Raw genomic sequence first — 27,036 nt, forward strand, 5'->3', positions numbered from 1 at the left:
ATGTACCACCCACATATCCGTTGCGTAATTTCAGCACATAGTGAAGCAACATGTTGGAATTGTCTCTCTTATACAGACATGGCAGGGTTGGCTGTTTTAACTTCTTCTAGACAATCAGAACACCTGCCGTAAGAAAACCCTGGCCTGTCTGTCTGTGAATATATGGACTATTTTGTAACTGAAATGACTGTCATCTGTGCCTCTCTGTACAGTACATTTATATTGTGAATCACAAAAAGAAATAACACAGTGAGCAATACCAAGCTCAGATGTTTCAACACACAGACTTTTCTATTTCTTAAGGTTGAAGATGCTTATTGTGCAATTGGTTCTCTATATGTTGTTTTTGCTTCTGTTGAGATTAACCTTATTCTGTGAGGTCCCAGTCTTGGTTGTTTTGGTGAAGTGATGAGCTCTGTTGAAGTCCTCATTCTCAAACTGTCTATGATGGTCCACTTTGTTACCTCTGTCAGCAATTTGAATGCTTTTCAAACAGAAACAATCAAAACATATTTTTTTCTTTAAATATATTTTATTGTAATATCATCAAACCAATAAATGCAATTAAGTAAAGCGTTACTTATGTTCTGTCCATTTCTTTTGAACCATCCCACTGTTGTTCAATGACCATGGTGGTCATATATATATAATACATTATTTTCAAATACTCTGGAGGCTATCCGGGATAGTGGTAGCAATTTATGAGTCATGACAACACAATTCATAGTAATGTTGAAGTCTATGGTTCTGGGCGGACTTCACAAATACATAGAGTACCAGTCAAAAGTTTGGACACACCTACTCCAGGGTTTTTCTTTATTTTTTAAAACTATTTTCTACATTGTAGAATAATAGTGAAGACATCAAAACTATGAAATAACACATATGGAATCATGTAGTAACCAAAAAAGGGTTAAACAAATCAAAATATATTTTATATTTGAGATTCTTCAAAGTAGCCACCCTTTGCCTTGATGACAGCTTTGCACACCAAGAAAAACTAACGGCTCTGCAAGCTGTCTCAATCTCGTTTCCTTGCACCTCTGCCCAATCAACACTTAAAAAGGCTACACAAGACTTCCTGGCTGAGCATTTGAACCACGTTGCTGCTGCCCCCTGGGGATGAGGTGTGGAAGTGCGTGGTAGTGTATTTGTCTATGTCCTAACAATAACCTTCCCCCCATCTCATAACAGTATACAAATACAATTACATCAGACGACAAAGTACAGTGTTTTTGCCCCAGCATATTATTGTATTGGGACAAAACACAGTTTCATGCAACCGTTTGAGCTGTAGTAAATATTGTGTCTCAGTTCAGAGTGCACCTTCCTGTAGTGGAGATAGGGAGATGCCAGGATTGCTGCTGCTTGTTGTAAGGTAGGGTAGGCCAGGGCAGGGGAGGGAGGAAAGGCTTGGGGAGACAGCCAAGCTGCAGCTAGCACAGCCTCCAATACACATAGTGGTTGGTTGGTGATACAGTACTGTAGGTGGACAACAGGTGATAGGCTTCATAAAGTCTCTTTATGAGCTGCCCAGACAGTGCACAGTAAGTTAGCAGCATATCTCTACTATCTAATGCTGTTGATCTATGAGAGGATCTGTCATCCTACTATCCACGTTTTCACACTGACAACACAATCTTGTTGTCTGGTCATATAATATCTTACAGTAGTAAAACCCTTTAATCCTAGATTCAAAGGTTACAGTGCTTACAGTAACGTCTACTATCTAGTTATGTCTACTGTAAAAACAGTAACGTCTACTGTCTAGTTATGTCTACTGTAAAAACAGTAACGTCTACTGTCTAGTTATGTCTGTAAAAACAGTAACGTCTACTGTCTAGTTATGTCTGTAAAAACAGTAACGTCTACTGTCTAGTTATGTCTGTAAAAACAGTAAAGTCTATTGTCTAGTTATGTCTGTAAAAACATTAACGCCTACTGTCTAGTTATGTCTGTAAAAACAAAAAGTACACATACACAAAAAGATAATTGTAAAAAAATGACTGAAGGTGTGATCAGCCACTCTACAACAGAGAATAAAACTGAAGTCTGTATGCACGCGACAAACGTTGTGTTGCCTCTCTGGAACGGCCATTTCCTAAACAGCAGATGATTCCTGACCCTGGGAATGGGACACCGTGGAGGAGGAGCTGTCCTCCTAAAAAAACGCTTCCTGCTTCACACGCTCTGTGTGTGTGTGTGTGTGTGTGTGTGTCTTTGAGTCTTTCATTCTGTATGTGGGGGTATGTGTATGTGTGTGTGTGTGTATTCTATATGTGCAGTATTTGAGTGTGTGTCTATTTACACTATCTACAGTATTTGTATGAGAGTGGATGCATCTATTGTGTGTATCTGTTTGTGGTATTCACTGTGCAATTCCACTTTCTTCCCACCAGGTTATATGATAAATGTGCCTTTGTGTCCATACATTCCATCAGCAGCCTGTTGTAACAGAAAAGTAACACAAAATGTATTATTCTATCAACATATTATGTCCAATATAATAGATTATTCTTTCTTTGCAAAAAAGGAAACTACATAGAACGTCTATAAATGGTTTAATCCTTAGAGACTAGGCCTTGTAAAACCTCCAGTATTGCCCCAACACAACCTCTTGGGTGGATTGAGTGTGTGTGCGTGTGTGCGTGCGTGTGTGTCTGTCTGTTTGTCTGTGTGTGTGTGTGTGTGTGTGTGTGTGTGTGTGTGTGTGTGTGTGTGTGTGTGTGTGTGTGTGTGTGTGTGTGTGTGTGAATGTGCATGTGTGTGTGCGTGTGCGTACAATGCGTGTGACACAGTCAAGCTGTGGGAGCAGGTGTTTGAGTGGATGATCGGCGGTAGTCTGATTGTCTAACTAATGAGGAAAATTATGTTTCCTATTGTTCTGACTGTCAACATCGGACCCCAAGTGCCACTCACACACCACCGATAAGATGTTTGACACAAAATAGAAAACATTCAGCAAATTAAAGGACAAACTTTCACCTCTCTCCTTTCTGATGATTAGATTGGGACTATAAGGTTCTATCTGCATTTTTGTCTCTCCAAAATGTTGTTATTGATATAGCCTTGTTCTGTTCCATGTTCTCTACTTATATAGTACTCTAGATACCCAATTCATGTTGTTAAGTTCAAAAGAATACACAATAAAAATTGCTGACACCATTCAAACTGATTAGGGTTCGGAACTTTAAAGCCAATTATCTCAGAATCATATTTTTTGCAGATAGAACCTTATAGTTCCAAGCTCTCGACATGGTGAAGCGACCTGGCCCACTTCAACAACCCAAAAACAGCTGCCAATATGTTTACAAAACGCACACCTGTTTTTATTACATGTAGTCAAAATAATAGTCCATTAAAAATCATTTTCATCTGAAGAAAATATAGATACTAACTGAAGGGGATTAAATTATGACGAAATTGTCAGTAGACAGTGTAACCTGGTTCCTTATTGTATGCGTGCCAGTCACATTATTTTTTATAAACCAAGATTAACTTGAAGTCAGATTCAGCTGCCTAGGAAATGATGAAAATACCTGAGGGCTTGAAAGCAGTCAGTTGAACCACCTGGTAAAGTAAAACAGACATGTTGATGTCTGGGAGATGGATCATAATTCTCAAATACACAATTAACCATTTGGAGTGATAGTAGGCCTAATAAGTGGATATAGTCTCTTTAGATACATAATACCAAACATACCTGGTTTCCTGATGCTGGTTTCAAGGAGAAGCTCACGAAACTACTTTCTTTCCCAAAACTCTCTGAAAGACAAAAAGGCAAAATCCCACAGTGATGCATTTATTCACCTGGTACTAAAGGAGAAGTTTACCCAAAATCCAGAAACTCCCAAGTGATTCCATAATTTGAAACTAGTTCAGTGGAGTTTGCCCTCTCCCGAGTGGCGCAGTGGTCTAAGGCACTGCATCTCAGTGCTTGAGGCGTCACTACAGACCCCCTGGTTCGATTCCAGGCTGTATCACAACCGGCCGTGATTGGGAGTCCCATAGGGCGGCGCACAATTGGCCCAGCGTCGTCTGGGTTTGGCCGGTGTAGGCCATCATTGTAAATAAGAATTTGTTCTTAACTGACTTGCCTAGGTACATAAAATAAAATAAATAAATAAAAGTAGTGCTGTACTGTAACAGCTGCAAAAGCAGTTGACCTGACTGGTGACGTTGCTGGATGCAGGCCTCGCTTTGTGCGGTTGCCAGTGAATTCATGATACAGAAATCAGTGAATTGTGGACAACTTCATTGTTTATTGAAAGCATATGACCGAATGAGCTATTTTTGTCAAAACTACTATCTGTTTGGGTCAGGAAATGTGTACTTTTCCACCTAAAACATTTGCGATTATTTTATATCATTATTTTATGTAGCCGACTGCCACAGCAGCGGAGATGGGTAACAACTGTGCATGTGCGCTCTCGGGGGAATCCCTGCTATGTAGAAACTGTATGTTATGCCCTGAATCACAGATACACGTTTTTGTTAAGACAGTGAAGTGAAGACAGCGTTACACACTAGTTATACAAAGTAAACAAGAACCTACAAATATGTCTGACGACCAAATACTCGTGAGTGATGAAGAAAGCTACTGGAGGGGTGCCGATGGTGTCGTCGCCTGAGTATTCGGATGAAGAATTTAGGCAAATTGCAGCAGTTTCCTGGACCACAGACCCAACCCATGCCCAGGATCAACACAGACGGTGGTGCAGTTGTGGCAATTGCTCTCCAATGCTGCAAATGAAGATTGTTTGTGCTGCGGAGAGAATTCGAATGTGTGACTACAATTCTTACAGAAATTGAGGAACGTAATGATGATGAGAAGCAGTTTCTCAAATGCGCCTTTGTATTTTGGCACTGCGCCAGATCCAGTCCATGGAAATATAGTATCAACAGCTGTATCTTTTAGTATCCTTCAGTTTTCTGTCCCCATAATTTCAGATTGCATATTTCGTCACTGAAGTGCTTGCTACACACATGCAGCAATGCAAGGTTGGCTGCAGGTGTATTTACATCATATTTACTATTTCGAATTGCTACTAACCATCTTCTGCATTACTCCATATCTTTTATCGGAAAACCGTGACATTTGGTGGCTTCTTCCCTTGATTTCCTGTATAAAGTGCAGCCAGTGACCAATCACCAGCTTTCTCTTACTGCCATCTCTGTTTCCACTTTGCATAACTAACTTTACCTGCAATATTCTTAACTATTAACTTTCACACAAGGTTCTTTCTCACCCCCCCAAAAATGTAATCTGTGACATCAACCTCTGTATAAGGGCATATTGTGACGTTTCTACGTAGCAGGATCTCCCCCATGAGGGGCACATGCACAGTTGTTACCCATCTCCGCTGCTGTGGCAGTCGGCTACATAAAACAATGATATAAAAGAATCGCAAATGTTTTAGGTTGAAAAGTACACATTTCCTGACTCAAAACCGATAGTACTTTTGACAAAAATAACTAATTCGGCCGTACGCTTTCAATAAAACAACAAATTTGTCCACACTTCGCAGATTTCTGAATCATGAATTCACCGGCAATGGAGCAGAGCAAGGCCTGCATCCAGCAATGTCAGGAGTCACATGACACATTTTTGCAGCTGTTTCAGTACATCACTACAGGGAGAGAGAGGGGGAGAGGGCAAACTCCATTAAACTAGTTTCAGTGTTTGGTATCACTTGGGAGTTTTGGGATTTTAGGTAAACTTCTCCTTTAATGGCATTCATGCACCACAACCCACCACTACCCAACTCTAACCCAACCCAACCCAACCCAGCCTACCCAGAACCAGACAACCTTCCCCCAACCTGACCCACCCCAACCCTCCACAGCCCCATGCCTCACTCCAGCCCCAGGGCCACCCACCCCACTCTGCCCATCCTCTCCTACCGTTTTTGATGACCAGTGAGGTGGAGGTTGAGCTGCCGGGGCCTGAGATGTCGCTGGTCTCTGGGCTGGAAGGAGGTGGCAGACTGTGGGCCCACGTCTGTGCCTGACCCCTCTGGGACGGCAGGAAGCTGATTGGCTGGGAACAGTTCTACAACCAATGAGATTGCATTGAGATGTTTAGATGACGCTGTCTGATTATGTATTCAATGCATGTTCATACTGAATTAGCATAATGTTTTTCTCCAGTTTGAGCATAATACACATTTTAGTACGGCTGTTGCTGTATGTTTTTTGGCTCACTGTGAAAGACAAGGCTTTCCTCTTCTCTTTGATCCTCTTTATGGCATTCCTCACCTTTAAGAAAAGCAGACAATACCCTCAGTAGCTTGTACAGCCACTGACGTGTTTGGCATTGTCAAATGGTTGGCATGCCACAGATCGACAACTACATTCGGAGAGAAAGAAGCCCCGCTGAAACAGAGTTCTTAGAAAACATACCTCACTATTGTAAACCGCATACACCAGGAATATGTACAGGCCCTACAGAAAGGAAAAGACAGAAGACAATGTAAGACATTATTACCCATGGCTGTAACTACAGTTGAAGTTGGAATTTACATACACCTTAGCCAAATACATTTAAACTCAGTTTAACACAATTCCTGACATTTAATCCTAGTAAAAAGTATCTGTCTTAGGTCAGTTAGGATCACCACTTTATTTTAAGAATGTGAAATGTCAGAATAATAGTAGAGAGAATTATTTATTTCAGCTTTTATTTCTTTCATCACATTCCCAGTGGGTCAGAAGTTTACATACACTAAATTAGTATTTGGTAGCATTGCCTTTAAATTGTTTAACTTGGGTCAAACGTTTCAGGTAGCCTTCCACAAGCTTCCCACAATAAGTTGGGTGAATTTTGGCCTATTCCTCCTGACAAAGCTGGTGTAACTGAGTCAGGTTTGTAGGCCTCCTTGCTCGCACACATTTTTTCAGTTCCCACAACCTTTCTATAGGATTGAGGTCAGGGCTTTGTGATGGCCACTCCATTACCTTGACTTTGTTGTCCTTAAGCCATTTTGCCACATTTTTGGAAGTATGCTTTGGGTCATTGTCCATTTGGAAGACCCATTAACTTCCTGACTGATGTCTTGAGATGTTGCTTCAATATATCCACATCATTTTCCTTCCTCATGATGCCATCTATTTTGTGAAGTGCACCAGTCCCTCTGCAGCAAAGCACCCCCACAGCATGATGCTGCCTCCATCGTGCTTCACGGTTGGGATGGTGTTCTTCAGCTTGCAAGCCACACCCTTTTTCCTCCAAACATAACGATGGTCATTATGGCCAAACAGTTCTATTTTTTTTCATCAGACCAGAGGACATTTCTCCAAAAAGTACGATCTTTGTCCCCATGTGCAGTTGCAAACCATAGTCTGGCTTTCTTATGGTGGTTTTGGAGCAGTGGCTTCTTCCTTGCTGAGCGGCCTTTCAGGTTATGTCGATATAGGACTCGTTTAACTGTGGATATAGATACTTTTGCACCTGTTTCCTCCAGCATCTAAACAAGGTCCTTTGCTGTTGTTCTGGGATTGATTTGCACTTTTCGCACCAAAGTACGTTCATCTCTAGGAGACAGAACGCATCTCCTTCCTGAGCGGTGTAACGGCTGCGTGGTCCCATGGTGTTTATACTATTGTACTATTGTTTGTACAGATTAAAGTGGTACCTTCAGGCATTTGGAAATCCCAAGGATGAACCAGACATGTGGAGGTCTACAATTCTTTTTCTGAGGTCTTGGCTGATTTCTTTTGATTTTCCCATGATGTCAAGCAAAGAGGCACTGAGGTTGAAGGTAGGCCTTGAAATACATCCACAGGTACACCTCCAATTGACTCAAATTATGTCAATTAGCCTATCAGAAGCTTCTAAAGCCATGACATAATTTTCTGGAATTTTCCAAGCTGTTTAAAGGCACAGTCAACTTAGTGTATGTAAACTTCTGACCCACTGAAATTGTGATACAGTGAATTATTGTCACGACTTCTGCCGAGGCTGCCTCCCCTCCTTGTTTGGGCAGGTTTCGGCGTTCGTCGTCACCGGCTTACTAGCCACTGCCGCTCCATATATCATCATTCCATTTGTCTTGTCTTGTCAATTACACACACCTGGTTCATATCCCCTCATTAGTCCTTGTATAAGTGTTCCCTCTGCCCCCTTGTCCTTGTGGGTGATTGTTTTATGTGAAGATGAGTGTAGCTCGGTTGAGCTACCCGTACTTTTGTATTGCCGGGGTTATTTGTCCCTGTGTGCCTGTATTGTGTTCCAGTGCGCCTGTATTACGCACTGTGCTGTTGACGCTATCCAGCGTAACTGTGTACTATGGAATAAACTCTGTTTTCGGTGATTTACCCTCCTGCGCCTGACTCCTTCAAATCACACTCTCACAGAATCACCCACCCGCAATGGAGTCAGCGGGAGAGGAGCGCATGCCTGGAGTCGTGGCATGGGTCCAGGAGCATTCCACGATGCTGGCCAGCTTGGGAGAAGTGTTGGATCGGGTTCTTCAGGTCTGGAGAGGAGAGGACCCGATCTGTCGAGACCAGCTGGCCAACCGGATCCAGCCACCCACACCCCAGCACCCGGAGGGATCCAGATATCCCAACCACAGGAGTTTGACGGGACGGCGGCTCTCTGCCAAGGATTCCTCCTCCAACTGGAGCTCTACTTCTCCAGCATCAGGCCGGCCCCATCGGAGCGGGAGAGGGTGTCCGCCCTCATCTCCTGCCTCTCGGGGAAAGCCCTGGAGTGGGCCAACGCAGTGTGGAGTTCGCTCGCCTCTTTCGGGCTGTCTTCGATCACCCGCCAGAAGGTCGAGAGGCGGGCAAGTGGCTGGTCCACCTGAGGCAGGGGACGAGGACTGCACAGGACTTCACCTTGGAGTTTTGGACTCTGGCAGCGGGGTCCGGGTGGAACGAGTGGGCACTTATCGACTATTTCCGGTGCCATCTGCGGGAGGACGTCCAATGGGAGCTAGCCTGCCGGGACACCATGTTGTCCTTCGCGCAACTGGTGGACATGGCCATCCGTTTGGACAACCTGTTGGCAGCCAGAGGACATCCTGGAAGGGGTCTACCCGTTCCCACCCCGGCCGACTCGGATCCCGAGCCGATGGAGCTGGGTGGAACCGCCATCCGAGAGAGCGGAGGACGACAGCGACAGTGTCACACTGGTGGCACGAAGGGACAGTACACCACACGTTGTTGTCAGCGCTCTTTTGGGTCTGGAGGCGGCAGGCAGGGCACTCTCGTATCACCCCAGGTATCGAACACCCACACTCATTCAGAGCCCTCTGCTGCGCACTGTACCCTACCCATCTACTTTCCCGATCACATGGTAGTTCCCCAGTGTAAGGCGCTAGTCGATTCAGGCACAGCTGGGAACTTTATGGACAGGGCATTCTCACACCGGCTAGGCATTCCATTGGTTCCCCTCTCCATTCCAATCCCCATCAGAGCACTTGATAGTCGAGCATTAGGGTCCGGGTTTGTTAAGGAAGTTGCTGCACCAGTCACCATGATTACCCAGGAGACTCATTGTGAGCAGGTCACTTTTTATATTATTGAGTCTCCTGCTTTCCCTGTGGTATTAGGTCTCCCTTGGTTAGCACTCCACAACCACACCTTCTCATGGCCGCAGAGGGTTCTCACAGGGTGGTCGCAAGAGTGTCAGGGTAGGTGTCTAGGTGTTTCCGTTGGTGCAACCACGGTGGAAAGTCCAGACAGTACCTCCACCGTGCGCATTCCCCCCGAATACCTCGATTTGGCGCACGCATTCTCTAAAATGCAGGCTACCAAGTTACCACCTCATTGGGCGGGGGATTGTGCGATAAACCTCCGGGTAGACGCTGTACCTCCCAGGAGTCATGTGTAACCCCGTCGCAGGCTGAAACGGCGGCTATGGAAACATACATCACCGAAACATACATCACTGCGCCAGGGGTATATACGTCCCTCCACTTCACCCGCCTCCTCAAGTTTCTTCTTTGTGAAGAAGAAAGACGGTGGTCTGCGCCCTTGCATTGATTATCGACCACTGAACAAGGAGACGGTAAGATTTAGTTATCCTCTCCCCCTCATTCCGTCAGTGATCGAGTCAATGCATGGGGCGCACTTCTTCACCAAATTAGATCTCAGGAGTGCGTACAACCTGGTGCGTGTTCGAGAGGGGGATGAGTGGAAGACAGCATTCAGCACAACCACGGGGCATTATGAATACCTGGTGATGCCTTACGGTTTGATGAATGCTCCATCTGTCTTCCAGTCCTTTGTGAACGAGGTGTTTCGGGACATGCTTGGTCGCGGTGTAGTGGTCTACATCGATGTCATTCTGGTGTATACCGCTACACGCGCCGAGCATGTGTCCCTGGTTCGCAAAGTGCTGGCCCAACTGTTGGAAAATGACCTTTATGCCAAACTGAGGGGTCTGTTCACCTGCTGGTAACTGTGTACTACGGAATAAACTCTGTATTCTGTGATTTACCCTCCTGCGCCTGACTCCTTCAAATCACACTCTCACAATTATAAGTGAAATAATCTGTCTGTAAACAATTGTTGGAAAATTTACTTGTGTCATGCAAAGTAAATGTCCTAACCGACTTGTCAAAACTATAGTTTGTTAACAAGAAATTTGTGGAGTGGTTGAAAAACGAGTTTTAATGACTCCAACCTAAGTGTATGTAAACTTCCAACTTCAACTGTATGTGCTCTATCCTGGCTCTAGGGTTTAGACAGTAAGACAGGTTGTTGAGGATGCTGTGTGGATTGTAGTTCTAGTTTGAGTGTACGAGAACTACCAACTAGTTCCTGTTTCGTGAGAACAGTGAGTTATTTCTATGGACCCTTCAAAAGCCTGAGTATAGTTTGAGGATGATGAGGTTTACCTCCCTTCTCTCCGGATGAAGCCTCACAATAAATCTAAATTAACTAGCAGCTCTCTGAGGGTTACTCCGGGGCCGTGGCCAGCTCATTCACATTAATTAACAACCATGCAGGAAGCTCATATGAGAGAGAGAGAGAGAGAGTAACACACAGAGAGAGAGAGGAATAGAGGGGAAGTGCAGAGTACCTCCAACTGATTTACAGGTCTTATCAGAAGTGTGATGGGAAGGGAGGTGGAGGTAAATCTGGCGAGAGCCCTGCCTGGAGCCCTGCCATGACCTGTCCTTCAAAGGTCCAGACTGAACCACCCTTTCCCACACACTACACTCGGCTGGTCCTTCTTATCTACACCAAGCCCATCTCTCTCTCTCTCTCTCTCTCTCTCTCTCTCTCTCTCTCTCTCTCTCTCTCTCTCTCTCTCTCTCTCTCTCTCTCTCTCTCTCTCTCTCTCTCTCTCTCTCTCTCTCTCTCTCTCTCTCTCTCTCTCTCTTTCTCTTTCTCTTTCTCTCTCTCATCCACTCTCTCTCTCTCATCCACTCTCTCTTATCCACTCTCTCTCTCTCTCTCTCAGTTTCTCTTTAAACTTTTACAGACAATGATCCTTGAAAGGGTGGCTTTGCTCACCTGGAAAGCATTGAGAGCGATGAAGACATATGCCACCACCATGGATAGGTGCACCAGGACTCCACAAAGCCAGGTAAGACCCAGCACCGGCAGTAGAATAAGGGTTGGTCGCGTCACAGCCCTGCAGAAGTCCGACTGTCAGTACAGTACACACACCCACCCACTCACGCATCGACCCCCAAACACACTCTCCGGGCAGGACTCAGCTGATGCTGATTAGAAGTCCATTATAGGGTCTAGCTATTGTCACGTATACACACACACACACACATGGAAACCCTGCATAGCTGCACAAAATGTAATTATTTGACAACCACAGCTATACTTGATGCGAGTGTATTCAATTGAGATTAGTAAAAAATATGTAAAAAATAAACATTATTACATTATTATTATGTATGCTCTGTGTCTTTGATTTATTGTCGTCCTGCTGAACCTGGGCCAGGAGATTGAGTTCACGTTGAACTATGTCTACAAGGACAAAGTGAGTTCACGTTGAACTGACTACAAGGACAAAGTAAGTTCACGTTGAACTATGCCGACAAGGACAAAGTGAGTCTACGTTGAACTATGTCTACAAGGACAAAGTGAGTCTACGTTGAACTATGTCTACAAGGACAAAGTGAGTTCACGTTGAACTATGTCTACAAGGACAAACTGAGATCACTTTGAACTATGTCTACAAGGACAAAGTGAGTTCACGTTGAACTATGTCTACAAGGACAAAGTGAGTTCATGTTGAACTATGTCTACAAGGACAAAGTGAGTTCACGTTGAACTATGTCTACAAGGACAAAGTGAGTCTACGTTGAACTATGTCTACAAGGACAAAGTGAGTCTACATTGAACTATTTCTACAAGGACAAAGTGAGTTCACGTTGAACTATGTCTACAACGACAAAGTGAGTTCACGTTGAGCTACGTCTACAAGAACAAAGTGAATTCACGTTGAACTATGTCTACAAGGACAAAGTGAGTCTACGTTGAACTATGTCTACAAGGACAAAGTAAGTCTACATTGAACTATGTCTACAAGGACAAAGTGAGTTCACGTTGAACTATGTCTACAAGGACAAAGTGAGTTCACGTTGAACTATGTCTACAAGGACAAAGTGAGTCTACGTTGAACTATGTCTACAAGGACAAAGTGAGTTCACGTTGAACTACGTTTACAAGGACAAAGTGAGTTCACGTTGAACTACGTCTACATGGACAAAGTGAGTTCACGTTGAACTACGTCTACAAGGACAAAGTGAGTTCACGTTGAACTACATCTACAAGGACAAAGTGATTTCACGTTGAACTATGTCTACAAGGACAAAGTGAGTTCACATTGAACTATGTCTACAAGGACAAAGTGAGTTCACGTTGAACTATGTCTACAAGGACAAAGTGAGTTCACGTTGAAGTATGTCTACAAGGACAACGTGAGTTCACGTTGAAGTATGTCTACAAGGACAAAGTGAGTTCACGTTGAACTATGTGTACAAGGACAACGTGAGTCTACGTTGAACTATGTCTACAAGGACAAAGTGAGTCTACGTTGAACTATGTCTACAAGGACAAAGTGAGTCTACGTTGAACTATGTCTACAAGGACAAAGTGGGTCTACGTTGAACTATGTCTACAAGGACAAAGTGAGTTCACGTTGAACTATGTCTACAAGGACAAAGTGAGTCTACGTTGAACTATGTCTACAAGGACAAAGTAAGTCTACGTTGAACTATGTCTACAAGGACAAAGTGAGTTCACGTTGAACTATGTCTACAAGGACAAAGTGAGTCTACGTTGAACTATGTCTACAAGGACAAAGTGAGTCTATGTTGAACTATGTCTACAAGGACAAAGTGAGTCTACGTTGAACTATGTCTACAAGGACAAAGTGAGTTCACGTTGAACTATGTCTACAAGGACAAAGTGAGTTCACGTTGAACTATGTCTACAAGGACAAAGTGAGTCTACGTTGAACTATGTCTACAAGGACAAAGTGAGTTCACGTTGAACTACGTCTACATGGACAAAGTGAGTTCACGTTGAACTACGTCTACAAGGACAAAGTGAGTTCACGTTGAACTACATTTACAAGGACAAAGTGATTTCACGTTGAACTATGTCTACAAGGACAAAGTGAGTTCACGTTGAACTATGTCTACAAGGACAAAGTGAGTTCACGTTGAACTATGTCTACAAGGACAAAGTGAGTTCACGTTGAAGTATGTCTACAAGGACAACGTGAGTTCACGTTGAAGTATGTCTACAAGGACAAAGTGAGTTCACGTTGAACTATGTGTACAAGGACAACGTGAGTCTACGTTGAACTATGTCTACAAGGACAAAGTGAGTCTACGTTGAACTATGTCTACAAGGACAAAGTGAGTCTACGTTGAACTATGTCTACAAGGACAAAGTGGGTCTACGTTGAACTATGTCTACAAGGACAAAGTGAGTTCACGTTGAACTATGTCTACAAGGACAAAGTGAGTCTACGTTGAACTATGTCTACAAGGACAAAGTAAGTCTACGTTGAACTATGTCTACAAGGACAAAGTGAGTTCACGTTGAACTATGTCTACAAGGACAAAGTGAGTCTACGTTGAACTATGTCTACAAGGACAAAGTGAGTCTATGTTGAACTATGTCTACAAGGACAAAGTGAGTCTACGTTGAACTATGTCTACAAGGACAAAGTGAGTTCACGTTGAAGTATGTCTACAAGGACAACGTGAGTTCACGTTGAAGTATGTCTACAAGGACAAAGTGAGTTCACGTTGAACTATGTGTACAAGGACAACGTGAGTCTACGTTGAACTATGTCTACAAGGACAAAGTGAGTCTACGTTGAACTATGTCTACAAGGACAAAGTGAGTCTACGTTGAACTATGTCTACAAGGACAAAGTGGGTCTACGTTGAACTATGTCTACAAGGACAAAGTGAGTTCACGTTGAACTATGTCTACAAGGACAAAGTGAGTCTACGTTGAACTATGTCTACAAGGACAAAGTAAGTCTCACGTTGAACTATGTCTACAAGGACAAAGTGAGTTCACGTTGAACTACGTCTACAAGGACAAAGTGAGTCTACGTTGAACTATGTCTACAAGGACAAAGTGAGTCTATGTTGAACTATGTCTACAAGGACAAAGTGAGTCTACATTGAACTATGTCTACAAGGACAAAGTGAGTTCACGTTGAATTATGTCTACAAGTACAAAGTGAGTTCACGTTGAACTATCTCTACAAGGACAATGTGAGTTCACGTTGACTATGTCTACAAGGACAAAGTGAGTTCACGTTGAAGTATGTCTACAAGGACAAAGTGAGTTCACGTTGAACTATGTCTACAAGGACAAAGTGATTTCACGTTGAACTACGTTTACAAGGACAAAGTGAGTTCACGTTGAACTATGTCTACAAGGACAAAGTGAGTTCACGTTGAACTATGTGTACAAGGACAAAGTGAGTTCACGTTGATCTATGTCTACAAGGACAAAGTGAGTTCACGTTGAACTATGTCTACAAGGACAAAGTGAGTTCACGTTGAAGTATGTCTACAAGGACAAAGTGAGTTCACGTTGAAGTATGTCTACAAGGACAAAGTGAGTTCACGTTGAAGTATGTCCACAAGGACAAAGTGAGTTAACGTTGAAGTATGTCTACAAGGACAAAGTGAGTTCACGTTGAACTATGTCTACAAGGACAAAGTGAGTCTACGTTGAACTATGTCTACAAGGACAAAGTGAGTCTACGTTGAACTATTTCTACAAGGACAAAGTGAGTTCACGTTGAGCAACGTCTACAAGAACAAAGTGAATTCACGTTGAACTATGTCTACAAGGACAAAGTGAGTCTACGTTGAACTAGGTCCACAAGGACAAAGTAAGTCTACATTGAACTATGTCTACAAGGACAAAGTGAGTTCACGTTGAACTATGTCTACAAGGACAAAGTGAGTCTACGTTGAACTATGTCTACAAGGACAAAGTGAGTCTACGTTGAACTATGTCTACAAGGACAAAGTAAGTTCACGTTTAACTATGTCTACAAGGACAAAGTGAGTTCACATTGAACTATGTCTACAAGGATAAAGTGATTTCACGTTGAACCATGTCTACAAGGACAAAGTGAGTTCACGTTGAACTATGTCTACAAGGACAAAGTGAGTCTACGTTGAACTATGTCTACAAGGACAAAGTGAGTCTACATTGAACTATGTCTACAAGGACAAAGTGAGTCTACGTTGAACTATGTCTACAAGGACAAAGTGAGTTCACGTTGAACTATGTCTACAAGGACATTGTGAGTTCACGTTGAACTATGTCTACAAGGACAAAGTGAGTTCACGTTGAACTATGTCTACAAGGACAAAGTGAGTTCACGTTGAAGTATGTCTACAAGGACAAAGTGAGTTCACGTTGAAGTATGTCTACAAGGACAAAGTGAGTTCACGTTGAACTATGTCTACAAGGACAAAATGAGTTCACGTTGAACTATGTCTACAAGGACAAAATGAGTTCACATTGAACTATGTCTACAAAGACAAAGTGAGTTGACGTTGAACTATGTCTACAAGGACAAAGTGAGTTCACGTTGAACTATGTCTACAAGGACAATTTGAGTTCACGTTGAACTATGTCTACAAGGACAAAGTGAGTCTACGTTGAACTCTGTCGACAAGGACAAAGTGAGTTCACGTTTAAGTATGTCTACAAGGACAAAGTGAGTTCACATTTAACTATGTCTACAAGGACAATGTGAGTTCACGTTGAACTATGTCTACAAGGACAAAGTGAGTTCACGTTGAACTATGTCTACAAGGACAAAGTGACTTGACGTTTAACTATGTCTACAAGGACAAAGTGAGTTCACGTTGAACTATGTCTACAAGGACAAAGTGAGTTCACGTTGAACTATGTCTACAAGGAGAAATTGACCAGTTCCTCTTCTTCCTTTGCTTTTCTTTTCAATTTAGTCTTCCTTCCAAACTTGTGACATCTCATCATATTCTTACAGGGAACAGATAGACTGCGGAGGGGGCAGAGATGACTTGCTTACTCCTTCACTCTCTTTACAAGGAAAGGAAGAGGTGATGACTGAAAATTATAATCTCATATGAAATATTGTCTTGGTTTTTATAAATGTGTGCACAATATAATTGTTTTATTTGTCTTGTCTCTACATGTAGGCAGCTACAGTATATATAAGTATAGCATGTTTAGACCCTGTCCATATTGGGACAGGACTGAACCCTATGGTCCCTGTTTTTTTTGGTCCACCAGACAACGAGCTCAGTGAAAAGCACACAGACCAACACACACCCACACAGTCTGCCTCTCTGTCTCTTTGTCTCCCTAGGACCAGGTGTTAGGTTGATAAGACCTATAACAACTCCCACTACTTCAGACTCAAACTACCTCATTCTCACACAGTTACAGTCTCTCTGTTCAGTTCAGTTAGGTTTGGCTGAGTGGATCTGTCACTTGTTGATTTGAAAACCACCCATTCCACAGATTGTGCTTGAAAGGAAAATTCCTCTGACAGCTTTCTTTGTCTCATTATATCGCACATATAAAACATGGATGTTGGATGTTGGGTCGAGTCACAGAATCAAAATACAATGTATGTGTCCTAGGTTTGCATGTGCGTGAGAGAGCAGGAGAATCAGGGAAAGAGAGGACGAGAGACTGGATGAGAGAGAATGAGAGAGAGAGAGAGAGAGAGAGAGAGAGAGAGAGAGAGAGAGAGAGAGAGAGAGAGAGAGAGAGAGAGAGAGTGGATGAGAGAGAGAATGAGAGCGAGAGAGAGAGAGAGAGAGAGAGAGAGAGAGAGAGAGAGAGAGAGTGGATAAGAGAGAGTGGATGAGAGAGAGAGAGTGGATGAGAGAGAGAGAGAGAGAGAGAGAGAGAGAGAGAGAGAGAGAGAGAGAGAGAGAGAGAGAGAGAGAGAGAGAGAGAGAGAGAGAGAGAGAGAGAGAGAGAGAGAGAGCTATAGTGTGGTGACTCACCAGGTCAGGTCGAAGGTATGGAGTTTAGATGCTGAACTGGGAGTGAGCATCTTTGCTCGACGACGAGCGCTGGACACTGTCACTATGACTACCCGGCAAAGCACCACTGCATTGACCTAGGAGTACACAAAGTCTTAGAACAACTGATGGACATGCCATATTGTTGCTGCATGACACATGTATGACACATTAATAATCATCACATGCGAGCACACACGCATGCAAATGCACACACACACACACACACACAAAAGTAAAGTGAAGTAACACAAGTAAAGCGAAGCTACATACAGCCAAGATAAATAGAACAGGTCCCACAAAAGCCCAAATCATATCAGTCTCCACATTGAGCCAGCAGTGATTGTCTGCCTTGTACTTGTCCAGGGATATTGTCAAGGTTACACCAACAATCACAACAGGCAGACCTGCAAAAAGAAAGCAACAATATTATTTTAAAAGGGAATATAACACAAGAATGTCTTTAAAGAAGAGAGTTGACATTGCTGTGGTACAGGCACTGCACTAGGCACTGACTGTCCATTCACCAGCCATTCTATTTAGTCTGAAAAAAGTGAACACCTCAGACAGCTGGCCAATATATGGCCATCTTATAACACATCATCATGAGTGTGTTTAGCTATTTGAATAAACACACTCTTCCAATATGGTCAGCCTTTAGCCTGATGAAAAAAAACAAAAAACTAAACAAACAAAAAAACAGAGCGTCAGCTAAATGACTAAAAATGTAATGTAAATGTAGATGAGCTGTGTTCCAGACAGCACTGTGCACAAACTGGGCTTGTATGTACTGTAGGATATAGGCCAGGGTCTTGTGTGACTGGATGAGTACTGTGTGGGGACATTGTGTTATTTCTGTAGGGTGTTTTACCCCAGCCTATGGAGTAGTACATCTTCATCCTGCGGTCCTCGCTGATGTTGACAGACACCACCTTACTCCACAGTAGCAGCCCCTCCACCAGCATCCAGGAGAAGGAGGCCATGAAGAAAAAGTGCAGCAAGGCCGTCACCACCAGACACGCCCCCTAGTGGACAGGAGGTACAGAGCATTGACATACTTGTCCACCACTTAAGTAACACACATAGTACTGTAGTCTAGAGAAGAGAATGGAGTCATATCATACATTCAACGACCGAAACAGATAAAAGCCTACAGGCACATGAATCTCTGACCCTATGCCCTCCTCTACTTCATAGTACCCATAACCATATAGAGAATGAGATGTTTGAAGACAGACAGAGCTACTGTATGTAAAGAGTCCCACCTTGTTAGCAGAGGCCCAGTCACTGCACATAAGCAGCAGCTCAGCTATCCCCAGAGCCACGATCAGGTTCTTATGGACAGTGGTGCGGTCAGACTTAGGAACTCTGCACCCACACCACACCAGGCCAGACAGGGGAGAGGGGAGAGGGGAGAACGGAGTTAGATACAGAGAGATGATCAAGGTCAGACCAACATACAGCTAGTCTGTGAGTCAGTCATCATACATAAATACTAAACACAGCAGCAATGGGTCTGCTCAGCATGGTAAAGAAGACAATGTACAGACAGAAATAATCATTCAAACAAACACGTGTCTTGTACTCTCCACATGCTAGTAGATTCTTCCCTGAAGCAGAGCACCACTCACCCCACAGCGATGAAGCAGAGCACCACTCACCCCACAGTGATGAAGCAGAGCACCACTCACCACACAGTGATAAAGCAGAGCACCACTCACCCCACAGCTATGAAGCAGAGCACCACTCACCCCACAGCGATGAAGCAGAGCACCACTCACCCCACAGCGATGAAGCAGAGCACCACTCACCCCACAGCGATGAAGCAGAGCACCACTCACCCCACAGCGATGAAGCAGAGCACCACTCACCCCACAGCGATGAAGAGGATGAAGGTGAAGAGTAGGCCACACAGAGACACGCCACAGCCGATGAACGTCATCACCTGGAGGGCTCTTTTATTCTCTGGACTCCTCTGACACACACACACACACACACACATAGGTATTTATCTGAAACTATAGTGACTATAAGTGTCTATTCTCTATTGAGTGCACTATTTCACAATGAGGATGGGAGGAATTGTGGAGGATAGAATGGACCTTTACCTGGACTTCATAGACTTGCATCAGCAGGGCAAAGTTGGTGGTGTGGTTGCAGAAGCAAACAGTGGAGCCGTACTGTTTAGAGACGACCTCACATCCTCTAGTAGACCACCACCCCCCAGCCTCTGGCCTAGAGGGGGACAACAGTTTACACTTTCATAACAATGTACGGTAACCATTACACTAATAAATCGAACACTGATTTCTATTGATGTAATGGTAGAACATTTGCTGTCATTATACTCACATCAGATCAAAGTCCCAGAATGCACAGACGGGGTCATACACGGTCCCTGCAGGATTCTAAAGGAATCAATGGAACGGGACATAATTTCACACTTATAGTAAAGGACAAACTTGTGGAGTAGAACAAGGGGCATATATCATATTCTCTGTGAACGAGGAAGAGGAATATAGTATATTTAAGCAATAAGGCACGAGGGGGTGTGGTAAATGGCCAATATACCACGGTTAAAGGCTGTTCTTATGCACGACGCATCGCAGAGTGCCTGGACACAGCCCTTAGCCGTGGTATATTGGCCATATAACACAACCCCCCGAGGTGCCTTATTGCTATTCTAAAGTGGTTACCAACGTAATTAGAGCAGTAAAAATAAATGTTTTGTCATACCCGTGGTATACAATCTGATATACCACGGCTGTCAGCCAATCAGCATTCAGGGCTCAAACCAGCCAGTTTATAAAGAGGAATATAGTCCATGTGAGTGTGAGACTGAGGTCCTAACCTGAGCTCTGTGTTGGAGCTGGAAGCGTACAGCCATACTGACAGGCTGTCCGTCACCCAGGACTGTAGTAGAGATGACAGAAGAGCCCAGGATGGTGCCCAGGTACCTGACACACATAGCACAGCACAGGCCAAATGGGGACAGTCACACATCAGGCTGGATATCAACACTGGATCATGCTCAGTAGGCACTAATGGAAAAAGAGTCTTAATGGAAAATGAAATATAATTCTTTTTTTTTAGGGGGTAGATCAGCTTAATATTGCAGATAGATTGTTACTTCCATTAATGTAATTGTCTGCATCACTTCTAATCCCCCCATGTTAAATATATATAATATATATATATATATATATATATATATATATATATATATATATATATATCTATATATATACATACATATACATATATACATACACATATTTACACACATACATATATACACACATACACACATACACATACACATATACATACATATACATACATACATACATACATACATACATCCTTTAAAAAATATATATATTCCCCTTTATTACTTTCCAACCCCACCACCCTTTCCCTAATTGGAGTAAACTAGTGAACAGCAATGCTTAGTCCTCTACTTCCAGCTTATACTTACTATATACATTTTATGGACACAGTCAATTTGACAATAATTATATTTTGTTTGTTTTTTCTCCTGAACTTCTTCTACTCTCAACCTCTCCAATCATTTTCATGATGTCCATCCGGTTTGCTTCTACAGTGGGGAAAAAAAGTATTTAGTCAGCCACCAATTGTGCAAGTTCTCCCACTTAAAAAGATGAGAGAGGCCTGTAATTTTCATCATAGGTACACGTCAACTATGACAGAAAAAATTTGAAAAAAAATCCAGCAAATCACATTGTAGGATTTTTAATGAATTTATTTGCAAATTATGGTGGAAAATAAGTATTTGGTCAATAACAAAAGTTTCTCAATACTTTGTTATATACCCTTTGTTGGCAATGACACAGGTCAAACGTTTTCTGTAAGTCTTCACAAGGTTTTCACACACTGTTGCTGGTATTTTGGCCCATTCCTCCATGCAGATCTCCTCTAGAGCAGTGATGTTTTGGGGCTGTCGCTGGGCAACACGGACTTTCAACTCCCTCCAAAGATTTTCTATGGGGTTGAGATCTGGAGACTGGCTAGGCCACTCCAGGACCTTGAAATGCTTCTTACGAAGCCACTCCTTCGTTGCCCGGGCGGTGTGTTTGGGATCATTGTCATGCTGAAAGACCCAGCCACGTTTCATCTTCAATGCCCTTGCTGATGGAAAGAGGTTTTCACTCAAAATCTCACGATACATGGCCCCATTCATTCTTTCCTTTACACGGATCAGTCGTCCTGGTCCCTTTGCAGAAAAACAGCCCCAAAGCATGATGTTTCCACCCCCATGCTTCACAGTAGGTATGGTGTTCTTTGGATGCAACTCAGCATTCTTTGTCCTCCAAACACGACGAGTTGAGTTTTTACCAAAAAGTTCTATTTTGGTTTCATCTGACCATATGACATTCTCCCCAATCCTCTTCTGGATCATCCAAATGCACTCTAGCAAACTTCAGACGGGCCTGGACATGTACTGGCTTAAGCAGGGGGACACGTCTGGCACTGCAGGATTTGAGTCCCTGGCGGCGTAGTGTGTTACTGATGGTAGGCTTTGTTACTTTGGTCCCAGCTCTCTGCAGGTCATTCACTAGATCCCCCCGTGTGGTTCTGGGATTTTTGCTCACCGTTCTTGTGATCATTTTGACCCCACGGGGGTGAGATCTTGCGTGGAGCCCCAGATCGAGGGAGATTATCAGTGGTCTTGTATGTCTTCCATTTCCTAATAATTGCTCCCACAGTTGATTTCTTCAAACCAAGCTGCTTACCTATTGCAGATTCAGTCTTCCCAGCCTGGTGCAGGTCTACAATTTTGTTTCTGGTGTCCTTTGACAGCTCTTTGGTCTTGGCCATAGTGGAGTTTGGAGTGTGACTGTTTGAGGTTGTGGACAGGTGTCTTTTATACTGATAACAAGTTCAAACAGGTGCCATTAATACAGGTAATGAGTGGAGGACAGAGGAGCCTCTGAAAGAAGAAGTTACAGGTCTGTGAGAGCCAGAAATCTTGCTTGTTTGTAGGTGACCAAATACTTATTTTCCACCATAATTTGCAAATAAATTCATTAAAAATCCTACAATGTGATTTTCTGGATTTTTTTTCTCTCAATTTGTCTGTCATAGTTGATGTGTACCTATTATGAAAATTACAGGCCTCTCTCATCTTTTTAAGTGGGAGAACTTGCACAATTGGTGGCTGACTAAATACTTTTTTCCCCCACTGTATATGCCATATCTTTCTAACTGTGCTCTTTCACAAAAGCTCCCAACCTACAACCTACAATTTATTATGGACACAGTATGCTTACATAATTAGTTATTTTGTTATTAGTTGTTGTTAGTTACTATTAGTCCCATCCTTCAACTCCATTCAACACCACCCATCTATCTCTTAACACCATCCATATAGGATTTCTATTTGCCATATATTTTTCAACTGTACTGTGATATTTTACAAAAGTTCTGAACCTTTCTATTCTCATTGTTTCTACAGATTGTAAATAAACATTTTTGCTAAAAGTATTATTATATTATTGATTGATTGACTATGACTTTTCAGATCACCCAGTAATGCTATCTGCAAGGTTAGCTCCAGGTAAATATTGCAATCCTTTAGCCATTCCTGGACCTGTGTCCAAAAACAGGCTACAAATGGACAGTACCAAAACAAATGATCTAATGATTCTGTCTCTTCGCAGCAAAATCTGCAGAGCTGGGAAGATTGTATCCCCCATATAAATAACATTCTATTGGTAGCAAGAATTTTATATAATAATTTAAATTGAAAGATTCTAAGTTTTGAATCCGGTGTTGTTTTGCGTATCAGTTCATAAACACTATGCCATGGGATCGGTACGTCAAAAATCTCTTCCCAACTATTTTTCAATCTGTATGGGAAGGCTGTCAATCCTTTGGTCCTTAAATGAAACTGGTATACTTTTTTATTTATCACAGTTTTCTTTAACCAATGATGTTCTTTAATGCAAGGCCGACAGACAAGTTCCTTACTTTCTCCCCCTTCCACTTTCCTCTTCCATTTTTGCGGTAAGGCTGCAATTATTTGGTTGTAATTTTGGGTAGAGCAGACATTTCTATATGTTTTTGTTAGCTGCATGTGCGACATAACTCCACCAGTCCTACCGATGATATCATTTACAAAGATAATACCTTTTTTAAACAATTTTTTTGTCAATTAGTATATTTGAGTTTAACCACAATATTTGTTGCATTATTTGTTCTGTCGTTTCTGGAGGATTAAATTGAAATTGCAACCAACTTTCTATGGCTTGTTTTAGAAATAGTGATATTTGGGAGATGATTTCCTTTTCAAATAACTGAAAGTGAGAGGTTGTAATCTGAATAAAGGGAAAAAGGCCATTCTTGAACATTGGGTGAGACAATCTTACTAATTTGCTAGAGAACCAGTTCGGATTTAAGTATAACTTTTGTATGACTGAAGCTTTTAGTGATAGGTCTAATGCTTTAATATTTAATAATATCTGTCCTCAGAATTCATATTCATTATATAAATAGGCCCGTTTAATTTTGACTGGCTTGCCGTTCCAAATAAAATTGAATATTTTTTTCTCATATAATTAAAAAAACTGTTCGCTAGGCGTAGGCAAGACCATAAGCAAATAGGTAAACTGGGATGATACTAAAGAGTTAATCAGGGTGATTTTTCCATAAATTGACACGTATTTACCTTTCCATGGTAGCAAGATCTTATCTATTTTTGCTAACTTTCTATTAAAATGTATTGGAGTGAGATCATTTATTTCCTTTGGGATACAGTGCTATGAAAAAGTATTTGTCCCCTTTCTAATTTTCTCTACTTTTGCATATTTGTGATACTGAATGTTATCAGATCTTCAACCAAAACCTAATATTAGATAAAGGGAACATAAGTGAACAAATAACACAACAATTACATATTTATTTCATAAACAAAGTTATGCAACACCCAATTCCACTGTGTGAAAAAGTAATTGCCCCCTTAACTCAATAACTGGTTGTGCCACCTTTAGCTGCAATGACTCCAACCAAATGCTTCCTGTAGTTGTTGATCAGTCTCTCACGTCGCTGTGGAGGAATTTTGGCCCACTCTTCCATGCAGAACTGCTTTAACTCAGTGTCGTGTGGGTTTTCAAGCATGAACTGCTTGTTTCAAGTCCTGCCACAACATCTCAATTGGGATTAGGTCTGAACTTTGACTAGGCCATTCCAAAACGTCCAATTTGTTGTTTTTTAGCAATTTTTGTGTAGACTTGATTGTGTGTTTTGGATCATTGTCTTGCTGCATGACCCAGCTGTGCTTCAGCTTCAGCTCAGAGACGAATGGTCTGACATTCTCCTGTAGTTCATGCTTGAAAACCCACACGTCACTGAGTTAAAGCAGTTCTGCATGGAAGAGTGGGCCAAAATTCCTCCACAGCGACGTGAGAGACTGATCAACAACTACAGGAAGCATTTGGTTGGAGTCATTGCAGCTAAAGGTGGCACAACCAGTTATTGAGTGTAATGGGGCAATTACTTTTTCACACAGGGGAATTGGGTGTTGCATAACTTTGTTTATGAAATAAATGAAATAAATATGTAATTGTTGTGTTATTTGTTCACTTATGTTCCCTTTATCTAATATTAGGTTTTGGTTGAAGATCTGATAACGTTCAGTATCACAAATATGCAAAAGTAGAGAAAATTAGAAAGGGGGCAAATACTTTTTCATAGCACTGTATGCATTCCGAGTATATCCACATCACCATCAGACCATTTTATTGGTAAACTACACGGTAATGTAAAAATTGTATTTTTTAGTGATCCAATACGTAATATAGTACGTTTGTCATAATTTGGTTGTAATCCAGAGAGGTTAGAAAATGTATCTAGATCCTCTATGAGGCTGTGGAGGGATTCTAGTTGTGGATTTAAAAGAAAACATGAATGATCAGCGTACAATGACACCTTTGTTTTTAAGCCCTGGATTTCTAATCCCTTGATATTATTGTTGGATCTGATTTGAATAGCAAACATCTCGATGGCCATAATAAATAGATATGCCGATAGTGGACAACCTTGTTTCACTCCTCTTGACAGTTTAAAACTTTCTGAGAAATAGCCATTATTTACCATTTTACACCTAGGGTTACTATACATGATTTTGACCCATTTTATAAGAGATTCTCCAAAATTGAAATGCTCCAAGCATTTATATATAAACCCCAGTCGTACTTTATCAAATGTCTTTTTGAAGTCTGCTATGAAAAGCAGGCCTGGTTTCCCAGATTTTCCATAGTGTTCTATTGTTTCCAGTGCTTGCCTTATATTATCTCCAATGTATCTTCCATGTAAAAAACCTGTCTGATTAGAATGAATAATGTCCGACAATACCTTTTTAATTATATCCGCTATACATGTTGCTAGAATTTTTGCATCACAACACTGAAGTGTAAGGGGCCTCCAATTTTTTTAATGGACTGAATCTTTATATTTTCCACTTGTACCCTGTTTCAGTAATAATGAAATCAGACCTTCTTGAGTGTCTGATAATCTACCATTTACATAGGAGTGGTTAAAACATGCTAATAACGGTCCTCTTAGTATATCAAAAAAGTTTTGGTATACCTCGACTGGTATGCCATCCAACCCTGGAGTTTTCCCAGACTTAAAGTCTTTAATTGCATCCAGAAGTTCCTCCTCTGTAATTTCACCTTCACGTGAGTCTTTCTGTATGGCTGTTAATTTTACATTATTAATAGAAAAAAAATCTCTACAATTAGCTTCAGTTAGAGGAGATGGAGGCGACTGAAACGAAAACATATGCTTAAAGTACTTTGTTTCCTTCTTCAAAATATAATTTGGTGAATCATGGGTGACTCCGTCAATTGTAACCAGTTTCATTAAATTCTTTTTGGTAGCATTCCTATGTTGAAGATTTAAAAAAGAATTTGGTGCATTTTTTCCCATATTCCATCCAGTTTGCTATGTTTTTATAATATATTACACTTGATCTTTCTTGAATAAGTTTTTCCATTTCTTTTTGTTTTTCCTGTAATTTATTCTGAGCCTCTTTGTTACAGTTTTTATTGCCATCTATCTGTTCTGTTAGACCTTCTATTTCCTTTGTTAGTATAAGCTCTTTTGACCTAAATTGCTTTTGTTTTCGAGATGAGTACTGAATTGCATGGCCTCTAAAGGCACATTTAAAGGCGTCCCATACAATACTGAAAATGAATGTTCTTAATGGACTGATTTATATCTACAGTAATTCATGAAAAAAAGACTTGTCCTGTTTCAAATTATTTATTCTTATTTCGTGCCTACTCAATGTCACCCTAGTCTAAAAAAGTTCAGAGTTCTCGTCTTCCATACCTCTGGATGCCGTCGGTGACGATGGGAAACATGGTGATGTTCTCCTCTGAGCTGAAGAGAGGCCGCAGGGAACTGTACCACGTGTTGACCACAGTCACCATCTGGAAGCCTGCTCATACAACATCCACATAAACAACACATCTCCAGTAACCAAACTCAGTGACTCTTCTAAGAACACTAGTCAGTTTAACAA

General features: G+C 42.0%; 1 protein-coding gene across 1 annotated transcript in view; it reads right to left on the minus strand.

The window, feature by feature from the left end:
- Positions 1–917: 917 nt before the first annotated feature.
- The window catches only part of adgrd2 (adhesion G protein-coupled receptor D2), a 35,243-nt gene continuing 9,124 nt past the window's right edge, over positions 918–27,036 (minus strand). The window contains exons 11-26 of the mRNA XM_041900758.2: positions 26,844–26,952; positions 20,341–20,446; positions 19,842–19,897; positions 19,598–19,724; positions 19,361–19,464; positions 18,755–18,857; positions 18,361–18,514; positions 17,763–17,896; positions 17,472–17,587; positions 11,470–11,590; positions 6,403–6,444; positions 6,205–6,258; positions 5,905–6,052; positions 3,704–3,765; positions 3,540–3,570; positions 918–2,445 (exon numbers count right to left, since the gene is read on the minus strand). Coding sequence (XP_041756692.1) covers positions 2,438–2,445; positions 3,540–3,570; positions 3,704–3,765; positions 5,905–6,052; positions 6,205–6,258; positions 6,403–6,444; positions 11,470–11,590; positions 17,472–17,587; positions 17,763–17,896; positions 18,361–18,514; positions 18,755–18,857; positions 19,361–19,464; positions 19,598–19,724; positions 19,842–19,897; positions 20,341–20,446; positions 26,844–26,952 — 1,475 coding nt within the window. The 3' untranslated portion in view covers positions 918–2,437. The remainder of the gene's footprint in view (positions 2,446–3,539; positions 3,571–3,703; positions 3,766–5,904; positions 6,053–6,204; positions 6,259–6,402; positions 6,445–11,469; positions 11,591–17,471; positions 17,588–17,762; positions 17,897–18,360; positions 18,515–18,754; positions 18,858–19,360; positions 19,465–19,597; positions 19,725–19,841; positions 19,898–20,340; positions 20,447–26,843; positions 26,953–27,036) is intronic.

Source organism: Coregonus clupeaformis, chromosome 16 (genome assembly GCF_020615455.1).
Source record: "Coregonus clupeaformis isolate EN_2021a chromosome 16, ASM2061545v1, whole genome shotgun sequence".
NCBI classification, from domain to species: Eukaryota; Metazoa; Chordata; class Actinopteri; order Salmoniformes; family Salmonidae; genus Coregonus; species Coregonus clupeaformis.